General features: G+C 39.1%; 1 protein-coding gene across 2 annotated transcripts in view; it reads left to right on the plus strand.

Annotated features, from left to right (window-relative positions):
* Positions 1-16,270, plus strand: part of LOC136867499 (FACT complex subunit Ssrp1) — a 214,415-nt gene that overhangs the window by 103,482 nt on the left and 94,663 nt on the right. For both annotated transcript variants that reach the window (XM_067144709.2, XM_067144710.2), the window contains exons 8-9: positions 6,148-6,276; positions 15,653-15,811. In XM_067144709.2, the coding sequence (XP_067000810.1) occupies positions 6,148-6,276; positions 15,653-15,811 (288 nt within the window). The remainder of the gene's footprint in view (positions 1-6,147; positions 6,277-15,652; positions 15,812-16,270) is intronic.

The raw sequence follows: 16,270 nt of genomic DNA on the forward strand, positions 1-16,270 counted from the left end.
TTTTTCCTGTTGGATCCTGCTTACAGTCCCCTTTGTGCTCCTTCAGTTTTGTTATTTTGCTTCCCATCTTATTCTCCCCTTCAGAGGCTTTTCCCATGCAGTTTGTTTGTTCATGGATATGGCTGTCTTATACACAGAGGATTTTTACTTTTGTTAATTTTTAGGTTATTCTCTCTTCCCATATCATCTTCCATATTTTGTAACACATTTGTGACATTCTCATTTTCTCTTAAAAATACACTCACCAGTATGAAAAATACAACTCTTTCTTAAAAACACTCTAACTTATTTTAAATTCCAGTTACTTTTATGACACTAATGTACTATTTTATGATTAAATAGTTGTGGTACAGACTCCTTTAGGTGTCTGACAATGAAAAATAATTACTTTTTTTTTTGTTAACAGTTTGATTGAATTAAGCCATAGATGTCATAGGTAACAAATTTCATGTTATTCTGTACTGAAGAGCAATATAATGTTTTTCATTCTTAAGCCATAGATACGGAAGTAACTTGTACGATTTACACTTGAAACAAATTGTGAAAAGGCTGATGAATTCACCTTTATTTTCATTTTCTACACTTTACAGTCTTCTTTTCTCATCCTCAGAAGTGTATATTACTTACTCTTGCACCAATCATGGTATGCAACCCATCACGTTTGCTTCTTATTAATGCTGCTATGCCCTCTTGAGAAAACATCTCCCATTCTTCCAGGAGAGTTTCGTGTAGGTCCTGTTGGGTGTCTGGATAGTGCTGATGGACCGTTCTCCCCAGCTGGTCCCATAGATGCACAGTAGGATTAAAATCAGGGTTTTGAGCAGGTCGAACCATAACGTGAATCTCTGCTTCATCCAAGAACTATTGCATACATCTCGTAACATGTGGGCATGCATTGTCCTGCACTAGTCTGAAACCATCAGCGTTAAATGGAGTAATAGCAACAGCATGCTGTGGAAGGATTTCCTCCATATTCTGATGTACTGAAAGGCTCCCATGCTTCACGAAGACCAAAAATACTCTTTGCAGTCACACATATTTCTGCCCACGCTATCAGAGAACCACCCTGAAAAAGCATCTGGGCTGAAATATACATGGGGAATACCCTTCCCCAGGCCATCTTCAGACCTTTTCTCTATTGTTTGGTCATTGCAGGCCAAATCGCAACTCATCAGCGAACAGCATTGTGCTGTCCCGCAGCGATGCTTCCTTGTGAAACACCGTAAGATGATATTATCTGTTGTTGATGTTTTTCTTGAGCCTGTTTGTGGTCTTCTTGAATAGCCTCCTAGCCTCCGGTTTCCCTGTCCCTTATGCTGGAAATCTTGAGAGGTGTAGTTCTTAACACTTCTGCAAAGTAATCATGCTGCAACCAATTGTCCACCAAAGCAACAGCTTCTGCAGGTCCTTTTGTGTTTTCATATTTGTCCTTGTATCTTCTTCTTGTTGCTACTTCTTCCCTCACTGACCTAATGTTGTAATCTTCCTATACAGGGTGATTTAAAAAGTTGTACAGAAACTGAAGTAGGCCATAGAGGGGTTGAAATACACATTTTGAAGAACAACATGTATTCTAATTGTCAGGAACAGTTGGCCGTGCGGTTAGGAGCGCGCAGCTGTGAGCTCGCTTCCGGGAGATAGTGGGTTCGAACCCCACTGTCGGCAGCCCTGAAAATGGTTTTCCATGGTTTCCCATTTTCACACCAGGCAAATGCTGGGGCTGTACCTTAATTAAGGCCACGGCCGCTTCCTTCCCATTCTTAGGCCTTTTCTGTCCCATCATCACCATTAAGACCTATCTGTGTTGATGTGACGTAAAACACACAGCCAAAAAAAAAAAATTTGTCAGGAACGACATAATGGGCTCCCCCCGCCCCTCCTAAATACTCCATATTCCTACATAATGAAGAACTGACTATCAGTTTGTGCACACGTGAAGTTAGATCTTCTGCCTGGCTGTTGACAAAAGCTGTTGGAAATCGCACACCACACCAACACTCTGCCAAATACTCCGCACATTGCATGCTGCCATTATCCCAGTGAGACTGAACTCGATAGCTACAGTCGCTTAAGTGCGGGCAGTATTCAGTATTCGGGAGATAGTGGGTTGGAACTCCACTGTCGGCAGCCCTGAAGATGGTTTTTTTTTTGTGGTTTCCCATTTTCACACCAAGCAAATGGTGGGGCTGTACCTTAATTATGGCCATGGCCACTTTCTTCCCACTCCCAGTCCTTTCCTATCCTATCATCACCATTAGACCTACCTGTGTCGGTGCGATGTAAAGCAACTTGTAAAAAAAAAAAAAAAAAAAAAAAAAAAAACATAATAGAGAGAAAAAATTCTGTCTTTCTGGGTTAGGCATTGGTGTCATTTTTTATATTCCAGGCCGGTTTCATTTTAGACTCAAGTTCCTATCCCAGTAATTTCTGTCTTTCACATGGCATATAGCCAAGGAACATCATATCTAAGAACATTCAAGCTCTTACACAAATACAAAAAATGCAATACTCCACCTTTTCAATACAATGTATATTCAGTGAAATAAATCACAGGATATAAACTAGTAGTACATGTTTCATCCTAAATAAACTAGGGTGGATCAAATGTAAACAGAAATTATTTTTTAAAATATATTACACATATAGAAACACCTTTTCTACATAATGTCCTGCCTATGATAAACATTTTCTTCATTTGATTTGTAAGTTTTGATGCCATCCTGATAGAAAGAAGAGGGACATGTGCAGAGCCAGTTGTGCACAAACTCTTCTACACTTGCATCATCGAACCACTGTCTTCCTAGGTCGTGTTTGAATGGTCCAAACAAATGGTAGTTGGAGGGCGATAAATCTGAACTGTACGGAGGGTGTTTCAGAGCTGTCCAGTAAATTTCCTCCAGTTTTCCCGCATTAAAGTGGCAGTATGTGGTCTTGCATTGTCATGGAAAAGAATGACGTTTCAGATTGGTTGCTGGCGTCGCTTGTGATAACGCTGCTTTTGTTTCATCCAAAAGGTGACAGTAACAGGCTGCATTAATTGTCCTTTGTTCATGAAGAAAATCCACCAGCTAAATGCCCACGGAGTCCCAGAAAACGGTTGCAAGCTCCTTTCCAGCAGATGGACATGTTTTGGCCTTGACCGGACCTGCTTCATCTCTTCACTGCCACTCCACGATTGCTTTGACTCTGGGGTGTAATGATGCACCCAAGTTTTATCACTAGTCACAATACAATGCAAGAAATCCTCTCCTTCCTCCTCGTAGGGACGCAGGAGTCTCTGACAAATTTCCTGGCGTAAAGTTTTATGTTCCAGGTTTAGGAGACGAGAAACTCACCTGACAGACAATTTTCTGAAATGGAGTTCATCTCGGATGATGGTTTGAACACTTCCGTAACTTATTCCTAGAGCTAAAACGATCTACAAAATTATTCGCCAATCTTCACCAATAATGTCACGAATGGCAACAATGTTGTCTGCAGTCTCCTTTCATGAGGTTCATTTTCCACAACTTCTCTTCCTGCCACAAATTTTTTAGCGCACTCAAACACTTGAATCTGCAAAAGTGTTTCTTCCCCAAACTGTGTGCGGAGCCGTTTAGAAATTTTGGAAGGTTTGGTGCCTTCTTTTGTGAGAAATTTGATAATGATGTATTGCGCAATAGACGTGTGGACTTCTTGCTCACTCATAGCGTACTGAAGCAGCCCAGCTCTCCACCGTTGTTGCGTGTGTAAACCCTTTCTCCAGACACCTCCAACAAACATCCTGGCAAAGCCCTGGCTCAGAATTATTACTAACAACAGCAGTACATTCATATCCCATTTATATTTGATCTGCCTTTGTGCATTATATTGAAAAGGTGGACTATTGCATTTTTTGTATTTGCATAGTTTACGTCCATACGGGATTGAAACTTACTAAAACTTATTCAAGCTCTTGTTGCAGTTACCAACGTTTTGCTCCGAGTGTAGCAATGGGCTTGTCAGATGGCTTGCTACACCTTTTTTAAGATGCTGGTTGCTAGCACGCTGTTGAGACACCACTACACCCCTCCTATGTAGGACAATGCAACGATGGTGCACTAAGAGAGGTATGTATCTCCACTTGTATAAATAACTTGTCTCATCGGTGTCCAAGATGCTGGTGGCTGATGAGCCATCTGTTACACTGGGGCAAAACGCTGGTAATTTCACAACTGAAAAGGATGATTTTAAGTGTTACGGAGATGTCTGTGGTAGGCGGAGGTGAAAGAAGGTGCGGGCTGGAATAGGTCTCAACTACAAAATTAAAGTTAATTTAAAACTTTAATAAAGGTTATATTTTCTTTTCAAAATCAACAAATAACAAGAGTATAACAGGTTCCAAGTAGCAGATCAACAAATTAAGAAATTACAAATTACAGTTCGTTATAAGATTTGGGCTTCGAGCCCCAAGTATAATTTCTGAGCTCACAGCTCACAACAACAAATTACCAAAGGGCAGAAAACCCCTAATTGCATGGAGCACTTGCTCCCAACATTTAACCTCAAGCCTCCCAGAGGCACCTTTACCACAACACCATAAAGAGCTGACCCGCTCTCGATCTTTCAAGCCTATAAAGGCTATAACAGACTTTTACACAACCTGCCAGCAAGGCACAATAAAGAAACAGGGGTATCTCGTACCCAGTCTACTGGGCCTTAGTGTGCAAAAACTAGGTTAATATAAATGGCCCAAAACAAAAGGATGGAGGCCTTGAATTTGCACTCCTAAATCTACATTTTAAAACCTAAGTGGCTCTAGGTCGATACACAGGGGCTAATCCCAAGCTAGGGAGGTGACTCATATGAGAAAACTTTATTACATTAAGGAAGAGAAGAAACGGTTATGAAAACGTAGTCACCTCGATTTCAAAATGAAGGGGAGCTCGAGAGGGTAAAGCACTCTCTATCCCCGCTTTACAGTAAAAGAGATTTGTAGTTTTTACATAGATTGAAACGGAATTTACATTTTAAAGAGATGGGTTACATATTAAAGGTTTCGAACCCTCCCCGAGAGTTAGATTGCTGAGCTAGCAAGAAATAAAGATGTTAAAAGGCCATTACCTTGTTGAAGAACTGCTGTCTGAAGAATGAGGCGCTTCCCGCCCTCTGCTACATATTCACACACTGAGTAAGATGTTATACGAGTGGCCCGGAGACAAAAAAGTCAGCAGTTTTTATACCCTCGTGGAAAATTCGAGACCTTTCAAGAATGAGTAGACACACCCCCTCAATTTTTATTGGTAGACACTGAATTACACATGGAAATTTGAAGAAGAAAGCTATGATTGGAGGAAAATTAATTACAGAAATTACTGATTGGTTAAATTCAAAACAGGCGGAACGAAAGGGTTAATATTGCCAACCCACAAACCACGGAACAAAATTTAGTAAAGAGAAAGTAAAGAGAAAACTTATGAATACAAAATTTCTCCAAGAAGGTTCATTCCTTCACACCAGAGCGCATTATCATAGTTTTTGGTCGAGACATCTGTTAGAGAATGTCCGCACTTCTTGATCAATGAAAAACAAAAGCAAATCAAAAACACACAGTGACATCTTCTGATAACCAGTAGAGTTAGTTCAGTTTTTAACGTTCAGAGCTTCTCCTGTAGAGAAGTTTCAATTGGCGCAAGATTTGAACTTGCGTCATAGAAGTGTACCGCCCGGTATATTAAGATTTACAATTGATAAATTGAAGTATGATTTCCTTCTGGAAACTTAAATTTTGACTTTGTCTGTTTTGCAAAATATTTGGTATTTTTACCTGTTTCATTTTGAAAAAATATTTACTTTTTTATGTACATTCAGCCACACAAAATTGACCAGCATATAAATATTTACACATTCTCGAAACGCTAGGATGTTCGTAAGCTGTGGCTAGCGGATGGAATCCTACAAGCTGCACAGTATGTTCGTCCTATTTCAAACAGGAGGATCTCAAAAGAAATTTATCTTCTGCAGTGGTCAAATTTTTGTGCAGTTGAATATACTTATCTGGTTCTGTTGCAAATAAGTTGTACTGTTCTAATTTTAGAATTGACTGTTCAGGAATGTCTGTAGAGCTCTCTTCAATTTTACTTTAACTGAGTTATGAAGAATAACTATCGTCTAATTTTTGTTTTGCAGGGAAGAGCTGAAGGAGAAGTATGAGGGCAAGTTGAGCAAAGAATTAACTGGGCCAACGTATGAAGTTATGGGCAAGGTGATGAAGGCCATTGTGAACAGAAAAATAACCACTCCTGGTAATTTTGTGGGGTACGTATACATCTTCATTATGGGCTCTTATGCCTTTCAGTGTTCTGTCTGCCTCCACAATCTGCTATTAGTAACTAGCAATGTGGGCTTGTTTAGTTCCACACACTGGGCGAGTTCGCTGTGCAGTTAAGGGCGTGCAGCTGTGAAGTTGCATTCGTGAGATAGTAGGTTCGAACCTCATTGTCGGCAGCCCTGAATATGGTTTACCGTGGTTTCCCATTTTCACACCAGGCAAATGCATTGCTGTACCTTAATTAAGGCCACAGCGGCTTCCTTCCCGCTCCTAGACCTTTCCTATCCCATCATTGTCATAAGACCTGCCGGTGCGACGTTAAAAAAAATTAGTTCCACACTTCTTAACTTTAAATGACTGGAAACTGAGTCTAACCATTATCACCTTGATCTTCCTCTATAAACAAGTTATAAGTCAAGCTATATGTAGAACGATTGGAACATTAATTAGAATGTGTGATAGGGTGAACACGTGGGAAGAGGGAGCTATGGAACAAGGAGGCTCCGTGATGGTGAGGGAGGACATAATTCTAGAAAAAATTTCAGATCAGCCAAGAAATCATTTACAGTCAGAATTTTAAAAATCTGAACCTACAGCTGGACAAAAATATTTAGTCTTTAACACAAGTGATAATTTTTCTTTTAATTTTCTCAAATACGTTGTCAACGTGTTGCTGCCAAACAGTTTTCATTATTTTTCTGTGCATCTCAAATGCTTCTAAAGATTTTTGGCCACTGCAGTTGTCCAGTTTTCATATCCATATAGCAACACACTTCAGATTTTGGCTTTGATTTTGAAAATTCTACAGCATATATCATGATAATCATCATAACTCTGTGGGCTTCTGGTTTCCATTGGAAGTAGTTTTATTTTTGAAGGGCAATAAGAAAGGTCCATTCAGCACTGGATATTGTACAATGTCGGCATGGAAATTAATATTACTCTCTCATCCAAAACCGTTAGACAAGTGGAATATTGCATCTGGGAGATGGTGGGTTCGAACCCCACTGTTGGCAGCCCTGAAGATGGTTTTCCGTGGTTTCCTTTTCATACCAGGCGAATGCTGGGGCTGTACCTTAATTAAGGCCATGGTCACTTCCTTTCCACTCCCAGGCCATTCCTGTACCATCGTTGCCATAAGACCTAGCTGTGTCGGTGAGACGTAAAGAAAATAAGTGGAATGGACATTTCACATTATAGTTACTGATATTTCTCAAGAATTTAAATAATTTAATTTTGTTGAAGTGACTTCTGAAATCTCTTTTGGAACCTCGTATCTTTCTCGCATTGTCTGCCCAGTGTATGGTCTGTGATGGAGCCAGATATTTGTAACCAAGATGTCTTCAACAGAAAAGCTCCTTAAGATTGCATGCATAAATGACACTTGATTCTTTGTAGTACTATTTTTCTCGTATCACAGGAGTTTGCTTCCTTTGTTTTGTATTAAATATCACTTCTTCCTCTTTTATGAATATATGGTGACTTACAGACCGCCTTGTATATCATCAGCAGCAGCAGCAGCAGTCTCTTGCAGTTCTTTCATTATCTGCATGGCTTAGCAGACCATGAAACATGCTGTGGCATTGATTGCACTTTATGGACTGTGGCGAATGTGGCTGGCTCTGGCGTAGTTTGTTTCTGAAGTTTCTCTTAGTTCAGATTGTGCAACAGCAGCTGAAAGGTTGTACCATTGAGTACAATCTTCTGCAGTGGCACGTCAAGTATTTGGATAAATATTTGTGCTGCTCAAGGTCTTCTTGAGTTGATTCATAGCACTTAGAGGGGCATCACTAAGTCTCGTACCTGTACTAAGTTCATTATACAGGATTTGTCGAAGTCTGCCGTCCCACATACGCTGGGCATGCCCAATCTATCTGAGTTGATCACCAATGGTTGCCTCTATATTGTTCAAGAATCAAGAATCTTTATTTGCCATTGACTATATACAATGAAATAGGCTTCGTCAACTGATAATAATTTAGTACTAAATGAACATACACCTTTTATTAAAACTTAATACTAACATTATGCATTTCTAGGTATTATAAAATGGATTTTCTATTAACCAATCATACATTTTTCTTTTGTAAATTGATATTGTACCTTGTGTATCAGGGTTTATTAAAATTGGAAACATATGTCAAAGATATATAAATATACAAATTTATAACTGTCAGTATTTTAAGCTTAATGAAGAGAGGTCAACAATGGTCAATTGCACCAGCCCTACACATTGTTTGGACAACCTTTTTCTGTATTAGAAGAATATTATATACATAAGAAGAATGCCCCCATAATAACAGTCCATAAGTGAAATGGAAGAGACCAAAATATGCTATCCTTAGGTAGTCACTGCTAACTAAATCCCTCAATTTCCATATCAGATAGGCCACTTGTGATATTTTTTTACAAACACGATCAGTGTGTTTTTCCCAGCTCAATTTGGCATCAGTATGAAATCCCAAAAGTTTGACTGACTGACTGACTGACTTTCAATATCTTTGGATAATCCTAGTGTGAGAAATTGAGTGTTATCCTGATTGCACAACAGCCTATTGGATGAAAACCAATGCATTGCAGTTGCAAGAGCTTCCTGTGACATCTGATTCAAACCTGAGATGCTCTGGTGTTTTGTAATTAACGTTGTATCGTCCGCATACGATATAAGAGCATGACATTTGACATCTTGCGGTAAATCATTGACTGCCAGAATGAATGAAAATGGACTGAGGACAGAGCCCTGTGACACACCAGTTGTAACTTTCTTCAAAGTGGAATACCTATTTTTAATTGAGAAAAACTGATATCTATTATTTAAGTATGACTTAATTATGTTCGGTGAGGGATACTCGATGCCATACATCTCAAGCTTTGCAAGTAAAATTTCATGATTAATACAATCAAAAGCTTTACTTAGATCACATAACACCAAAGAGATTGTCTGCTTGTTTTCAAAAGCTGTTAATATCTGATTAACAATTTCAAGAACAGCAGTAGTAGTAAATTTACCTTGTTGAAACCTAAACTGACAGTCGGATAGGAGATTGTAAGTTTCAAAATAGTTGCTAAGTTGATTGTACAAAAGTGATTAAAATATTTTAGAAATTATTGGAGCAATTGAGACTGCACGATAGTTCTGAAGAAATTCTTTGTCCCCACTTTTAAATACTGGTATAACTGCAGAAATTTTAAGTAGATCAGGAAAAACTCCAAACTCTACACGCTTATTAAAAATAAAAGCTAGAGGTTCAGAAATCAAATGTATTATTCTTTTGATGATGTAATTAGATAACCAATAACAATCCATACTCTTAAAGTTTGATAATTTTAAGCTAACTTTAATTACTTCATCAGATGAGGTTTCGACCCAGTGGAAAGTGTTTCGTCAGGGGGGGGTTGATTGTGAAGAAAGTCACTCGCAGCTGTACCTGTTGCCTTAATTTGATCTCCAAATTCTTTTACAGAGTTTACGAAATAATTATTCAGTTCTTCCGGATCGAGAAATGTGTCTTGAGTTCGAGTAGGGATGTTTTCTTGTACTATAACATCCCATGCCACCTTGCATTTGTTGGGTGCATTCTCAATATATTTTTCACAAGCTAAACTTTTGGCATGGATAAGTTTTCTTTTATATAACTTTTTACAATTAAGATAAGCTTTATACACGCCATTCTGCTCGGTTTCTCCTTGACTAGAGTTTTTATAAATTTTATTCAGCAAAAGCATTCTTTCTCTATACTGAATCAATTCATCAGTATACCAGTTCAACTTCTTGCTTTTAAGTTTACCATTATGACTAATTTTTACCAGTGGTGAACATAAATGCCACAATTCAACCAATTTATCTAAAAAGTTTCCAAATTCAGTTTCAATATCATTTTCACCCATTTGAAATTCAAATACAAAGCCCCAGTTAATTTGTTTCAGATTTCCAATATCGATTTGATTCGGTCACAGATGCTGGTTTTAGTTTACATGGCCTCTTAAAATTCATAACATTTTCTAGTTGACTGAGCCAGCTTGAAGAACAGCTGGCTCTTTCTACTAGTTTTCCTGGTTATTATAACCTAAGGGAGTTGAAGTTTTCAAAGTACATATCTTATGATTAATAAAATCGTGAACAATATTAGCAGTCTTTCGTTTACCTGAATTGTTTAGATGGAGGCCATATTTTGTATAACAGTGTCTTGAAACTGCTGCATTTAATGACCTGAGTATTCCGAAAATGTTTACAAATTTTAACAATATCTGTATTGACCTTGTCCACTTCAATGTTCACACAGGAGTCTCTACTCAAATCATGCCTGTGGGGCACGTTCACTACAAAGATGTTAGTGTGAGTCAACTTCCCTAGTGACCTTACATTATTAGCGTCGCTGTGAGCTACATCATTCATCCCACCAAAGATAAGCACTGCATTGCCACTCCCGAAGTTCCTAGTTGCTTCTACATTTTCCAGGACATCGCTGATAGAAGTTCCTGGATATTTTTCTCCGGTTGCTGCTATGTTCTTGTCGTTTATCACTCCTGCAATTCCCCTTCCTTAGCTATCACCAAACACAGCTACCTTTGCTGATTTAGGCCTAGCTGGGTCTTGATTCTGAAATCTAGGCCTAATTTTTAACCTCGGCACGGCAATGGCAGCGGTTTGCGATGATTTGATTTCACGCGCGCGATCACTTTCTTCCAGAATTAAATTATTTAGGACAGAAAACCTATTTCTGATCTTTATATCCAGAAATTCAGTTGTAGATTTTTTCTTAGCCGGCCATCCATGAACTACTTGACACCACGTGCTCGAATTTGTTACTGTTACCGGTATGTCACTCGAAGAATGGTCAGTCCCGTATTCTAGCGATTGCAGACTTTCTTTTAATTCTTGATTTTCTACTTTAAGAGCCTCATTGTCCTTTTGTAGAATGTTTATAATTTCTAATGCACTTTTATATTGCTCATCGTTTATTTTCGGTGCTTCATCGTCAACGCCGCCGCCAACTACAACCTTCTGAACATACTGCTCACAAATCTAGTCAACATTTTCATTAGTTTTTATGTCTCTAGGGCAATTTCTGCACTTATAATGCCACCATCGATCACATGAATCACACAGCATTCCATTTTTCACTAATTTTCGACATTTTCCGTACTTTTCATCACATTTTATGATTAATTTACTAGGAGGATAAAACACTACGTCGTCATTACCGGGTGCCATTTGCCTTTGCCTTCTCAAGAACTGTTGTGCTTGGTGTGTAGTCCACCCATAACCCTTTGCTAACGAGGACATTAATCGTGGACTGGTCGAAACTGGCGAAAGACAGGCAGGAACTGAACCCAGGCCTCTTATACAAATGAATAAAGCATAAAAGGCAAGAACCCAAGACAGAAATAGGTTAAAATAGATCAGAGTTTATTATCATAAAATTGGCTGAAGCAGACATGATATGGCACATAACAAAGAAAAGGATACATAAGGAAAAATGTTACTCACATACATATTCTTGGAGGCTACTTTCTTTTAAAATGCATAGGAGTCTTTTACTTCCTCAGGAATAGTCTCATCAACTTCTCACTTATCTCATTTTTTTTAAATAGGTACGTAGGGAAGGATAATATCAATAGATTCAGACAATACCAACCAATGGTACTCTGAATTTGTCACAAAACATTTATTTCATGAAAGTGAAACCTCAGTCAAAGAATAATAATATATATATATATATCGGCATTTAAACCCGAAAAGTAATTGCAACTGCTCCAGAACAAAATAAGGCCAAAGTTCAATCCCCAAGACATCAACAATCTCTAAAGAGTAGCCTCTCTCAGAATTTAAAATGACATAGAAGCACTTCAGCTTAAAAGAATAATCACAGAATACAAAGAGGTTATAGCGAGGAAGAAAGAGGGGACGTTGCCATAGCTACAGAAGTGAAAACATAGTCAAAGATGATATGTAAGACAGAATATGATCCCGAAATATAAAAATAAAACGGCTATACCAGCCAAGAGCTGAGACAAGGTAATCAATTAAACAACCATAACAGAAAAACTGAAGATTACAGCCATAAGGTACCAAAAAAAAAAACAAAAAAAAAAAAACAGAGATCTGACATTCATACAACGCTTCCACACATGCACACGTAGAGACCAGATGCGCAAAGCAACATAAAATGCCAATCAAGACATACCGCGATAAAAACCGCAGTTGCATGAGAAAAGTGAGTCAGTCTCATGAGCTCGATCTGAGAGTCCAGATCAAATAATCAGAGTGGCTGCAATGCAGGACAAGGCTCACCTAGTCATTACAATAATCAAATCACAAATACGCTATGACGCATATTCATATCACCCCTGGTAGTGAACGTGAATTGTATGGAATTAGCGTATTAAATACACATCGCAACATGAGCTCGAGTATGATGTCGCAGTAGGAGAGAAAGAAACAGGTCTCAAATGAAAAATCTTCATAATCAAACATCACACACACCTCTATCAAAACGGGTCAGTGTCCCTACTTAGGAACAAATATAAAGTAAATGATAAAGTAAAGGGAAAAGTGAACACAATAAAAATGAAGAACAAAGAACGTAACGGGCATCACAAGGAACACTAGCCAAGGGAAGTAGTAAAAAAATTAAATACCTAGAATAAGATCCTGTACGTTAACTCAAAGCAGAGAGCCACATTTGGAAAAGTATAAATCTTTTTAAGGTACCATTTAAATGATATGAAACACATTTCATAGCTCTGCCTCTCTATCTTTTTAACGAAGGCTGCCATTCTTTTCTCATAGAGATCATACAAAGCAAAGTTAGGATGGAAAGAAATGTTTTGGAAATTCATAATGGCATGAGGCGCCATCTGTCATAACCAGGAGGAAGTAGATGTCAAGTCAGAGAACAGTTACCATATTCAAATAACAGACATATGATATTGATATCAGGGAATAATAACAAGACCATTTGAGGAATAAAATATTAAGACCACTAAGTGAGGCACAGTAGTCATCCCATTTTATGTTCATAATGGATCTGAACTGCTTTTGGTGGAAGCGTTATAGTGTCTTGACATCACGTCAATATCGAGTCCATGTTTCACATCCATAGAGCAAGGTGGACATGACAGCTGCTCGATACACCATCAGTTGGTGTATATTCTTCAATCTTTATTTAGGAAGAACGGGTGTGTGAGATGTCCAAATCTACATGGGCAGCACGAATTCTGTTCTCCACGTCCTTCTCTGATGAGCAGTTGGTTGAAAGAATACTTCTAGATAGAGTAGGTGACCTACTTGTTGAGAGGCGTGTTGGAGATAGAAATATTGAAATTTGGAAAGGCAGTTTCAAGAGCTACCTGTGCGAGTACGTTGGTTTTTGGAATGTTGATATTTAAACCAAATCGTACATATGCAGTTTTGTCAAACGGGTGAGACTTGTAAGCGTTTCTGATTGGAGTCTGGTTTGATTAAACAGTCCTCCATCGAATCTTTACTTCATTTCTAAACCTGTGTTGTTCACAGGGGATGTTTTGTACAGCATGGCTGTCACGGATAGGAGAGAGAGTGTTGGTGTAAGTACAAAGCCTCGTTTAAACCCATTCGCATGACGAGTATAAGACCCAGTGTGAGAACTCAGCCATTATAGCATGGTAGTTTGTGGTCCTGCCACTGCAAGAAATCATATCCAACACGTGCAAGCTGGGGGTAGAAAAGTGCGGGAGACGTTACTGTGCGAGATATTTCAGTGACCTTATATGTTGTGTATTTCAATCATGTATCCTATGTGGCTTGATTATTTTAATAGTTCAGCATGCCGTACTGTTTTGTGCCTGTCTCTAAGTCAGGCTATGGTAAAGTAGTTGATGATATGCGATTTTTTTTCACTGCCGGATGATAGAAATCAATTTGAAAAATGGGCCAGAGCTATTCTACGGAAGGATACTGAGTTAACGCGTAATAGAAGAATTTGTCATGTGCATTTCTCAGATGATTGATAGCAAAATCAGATAAGTTTATAGTGAATGGTGACACATGGATACATCTCGTATGAGATGGAAATTACGTCCAGGAGCAGTGCCTCACATTTTCCCTAATTTGCCGAAATACCTTGCAAGTGAGATTCAGTCCCGTGAAACTCCCATCAGGAAAAAGAACCTAGACACCATCAGGAAAAGATGATGGGAGTGCAGCAGCGAATGAGGAATTAAAAGGTCAGCCTAATGTTGATGTCAAAAAGACAATACCATCGCTCAAAAGGCGTCTAATAAATGCTCATCGAAGTTTAATTTTAGCTAGATCCAGGGCCAACTCAGCAAAATCAAGAATTAATTTGCTGGAGAAGCAGGTCAGAAATACGCAGGCATTTAATTATGCAGATAACAAACACCTTAGCAAGAAGAGTATAACCTTTAAGTAGATCATGGGTGTGTGTTTTAATATGCTGGGAGTTATGTGCTAGTTATCTGTATATGTACACTCCAGTAACCTCTGGTTTCCACAACATGTGATGAAGGCCATAGCTTTTATTTCCATGTATGATTTTTCGCCCATTTTTTCCATTGTACTCTGCTGTGGTATTTTGATTGTAATCTCTCACTGTTTTTTAAAAGACGGTGTATGTACTTATCAGTTACAGAGTAATACGTTTCCTCTGCCATCATTCCTAAGACCAGCTGATCTGTACTGTGGAGATTGCCCACTCTAGCGCTGCCTGGTGGGGCGCGCTTTAACTCAAGGAGTCCTCACACTTGTTCTTATATTCGTCATGCCATTAGTGATGAGGAATGAAATGAAATGGCGTATGGCTTTTAGCGCCATGAGTGTCCGACGACATGTTCGGCTTGCCAGATGCAGATCTTTTGATTTGACTCCCGTAGGTGACCTGCGCGTCATGATGAGGATGAAATGATGATGAAGACGACACACACACACCCAGTCCCCATGTCAGAGAAATTAACCAATTAAGGTTAAAATTCCCGACCCTGCCGGGAATCGAACCCGGGACCCCCGTGACCAAAGGCCAGCACACTAACCATTTAGCCGTGGAGCCTGACAGTGATGAGGAATTCTTCTGATGTTTAGTTCTGGTACAGAACTTGTCCAAACATATCATGGAGTACTCATATCAGTCCAACAAAGTGTTCAGGACAGCCAAACAGTTTTAAAACCATGCACAGTACTTCTCTGGGCACTGTATCTAAGGTCTTCTTCCAGATCGTAGATCGTAGCAGGTGCTTTTGATGTCTGCACTTCACCTGTAGTTGTCTTGCAGAGATCATGTTAATATATGGGGTAGCAATGATGTATATTGTTTGTCATATCCTATTGCAGATTACATGAAAAGTGTATTTTGTTCTTGTTCACAGACACAGTGGAACTCCAGCTATTGGTTGCTCATACAAGGCTGCTGCCGGGTATCTCTATCCCTTGGAACGAGGGTTTATTTACATCCACAAACCACCAGTCCACATCCGTTTTGAGGAGATCGTAAGTGTGAATTTTGCTCGAAGTGGAGGAGGAACAAGGTACATCCCATGTCCGATCAGTTATAGTGTAGATGTGCTCTCTAACATGTTTGGTGGCTGTTGGTGAATTTTCCATTTGTATTACCATATTTGCTCACGTATAACTTGCCACCACGCATATCTTGCACCCCATTTTTAACATTTGAAATTGCAGGAAAAAATCCCCACACATAACTCGCATTAAGTTCTGACGTTGTCATAAAGACGTAACGGTACAAACACGAAATAAAGTTTGGGTATTCCGTGGACGTGCGTACATTAAATATCGGGACTGTACCAATTGCTGTTACGGTACTTTGTATGCGACAGTACAAGAAGTTGTATTTCTTTTTACCTGCAGAACGGTTGAGGCTAGCTGTTGTACCAAAATACCCAACTTGCAAACCCCCGCCCCAAGGCCGCATTCCTAGCCAGTCAGTCACACTCAGCAATCCCTCTCATACTTCCGCCTTTGTCAAT

This window comes from Anabrus simplex, chromosome 3, assembly GCF_040414725.1.
Source record: "Anabrus simplex isolate iqAnaSimp1 chromosome 3, ASM4041472v1, whole genome shotgun sequence".
Taxonomy (NCBI): domain Eukaryota; kingdom Metazoa; phylum Arthropoda; class Insecta; order Orthoptera; family Tettigoniidae; genus Anabrus; species Anabrus simplex.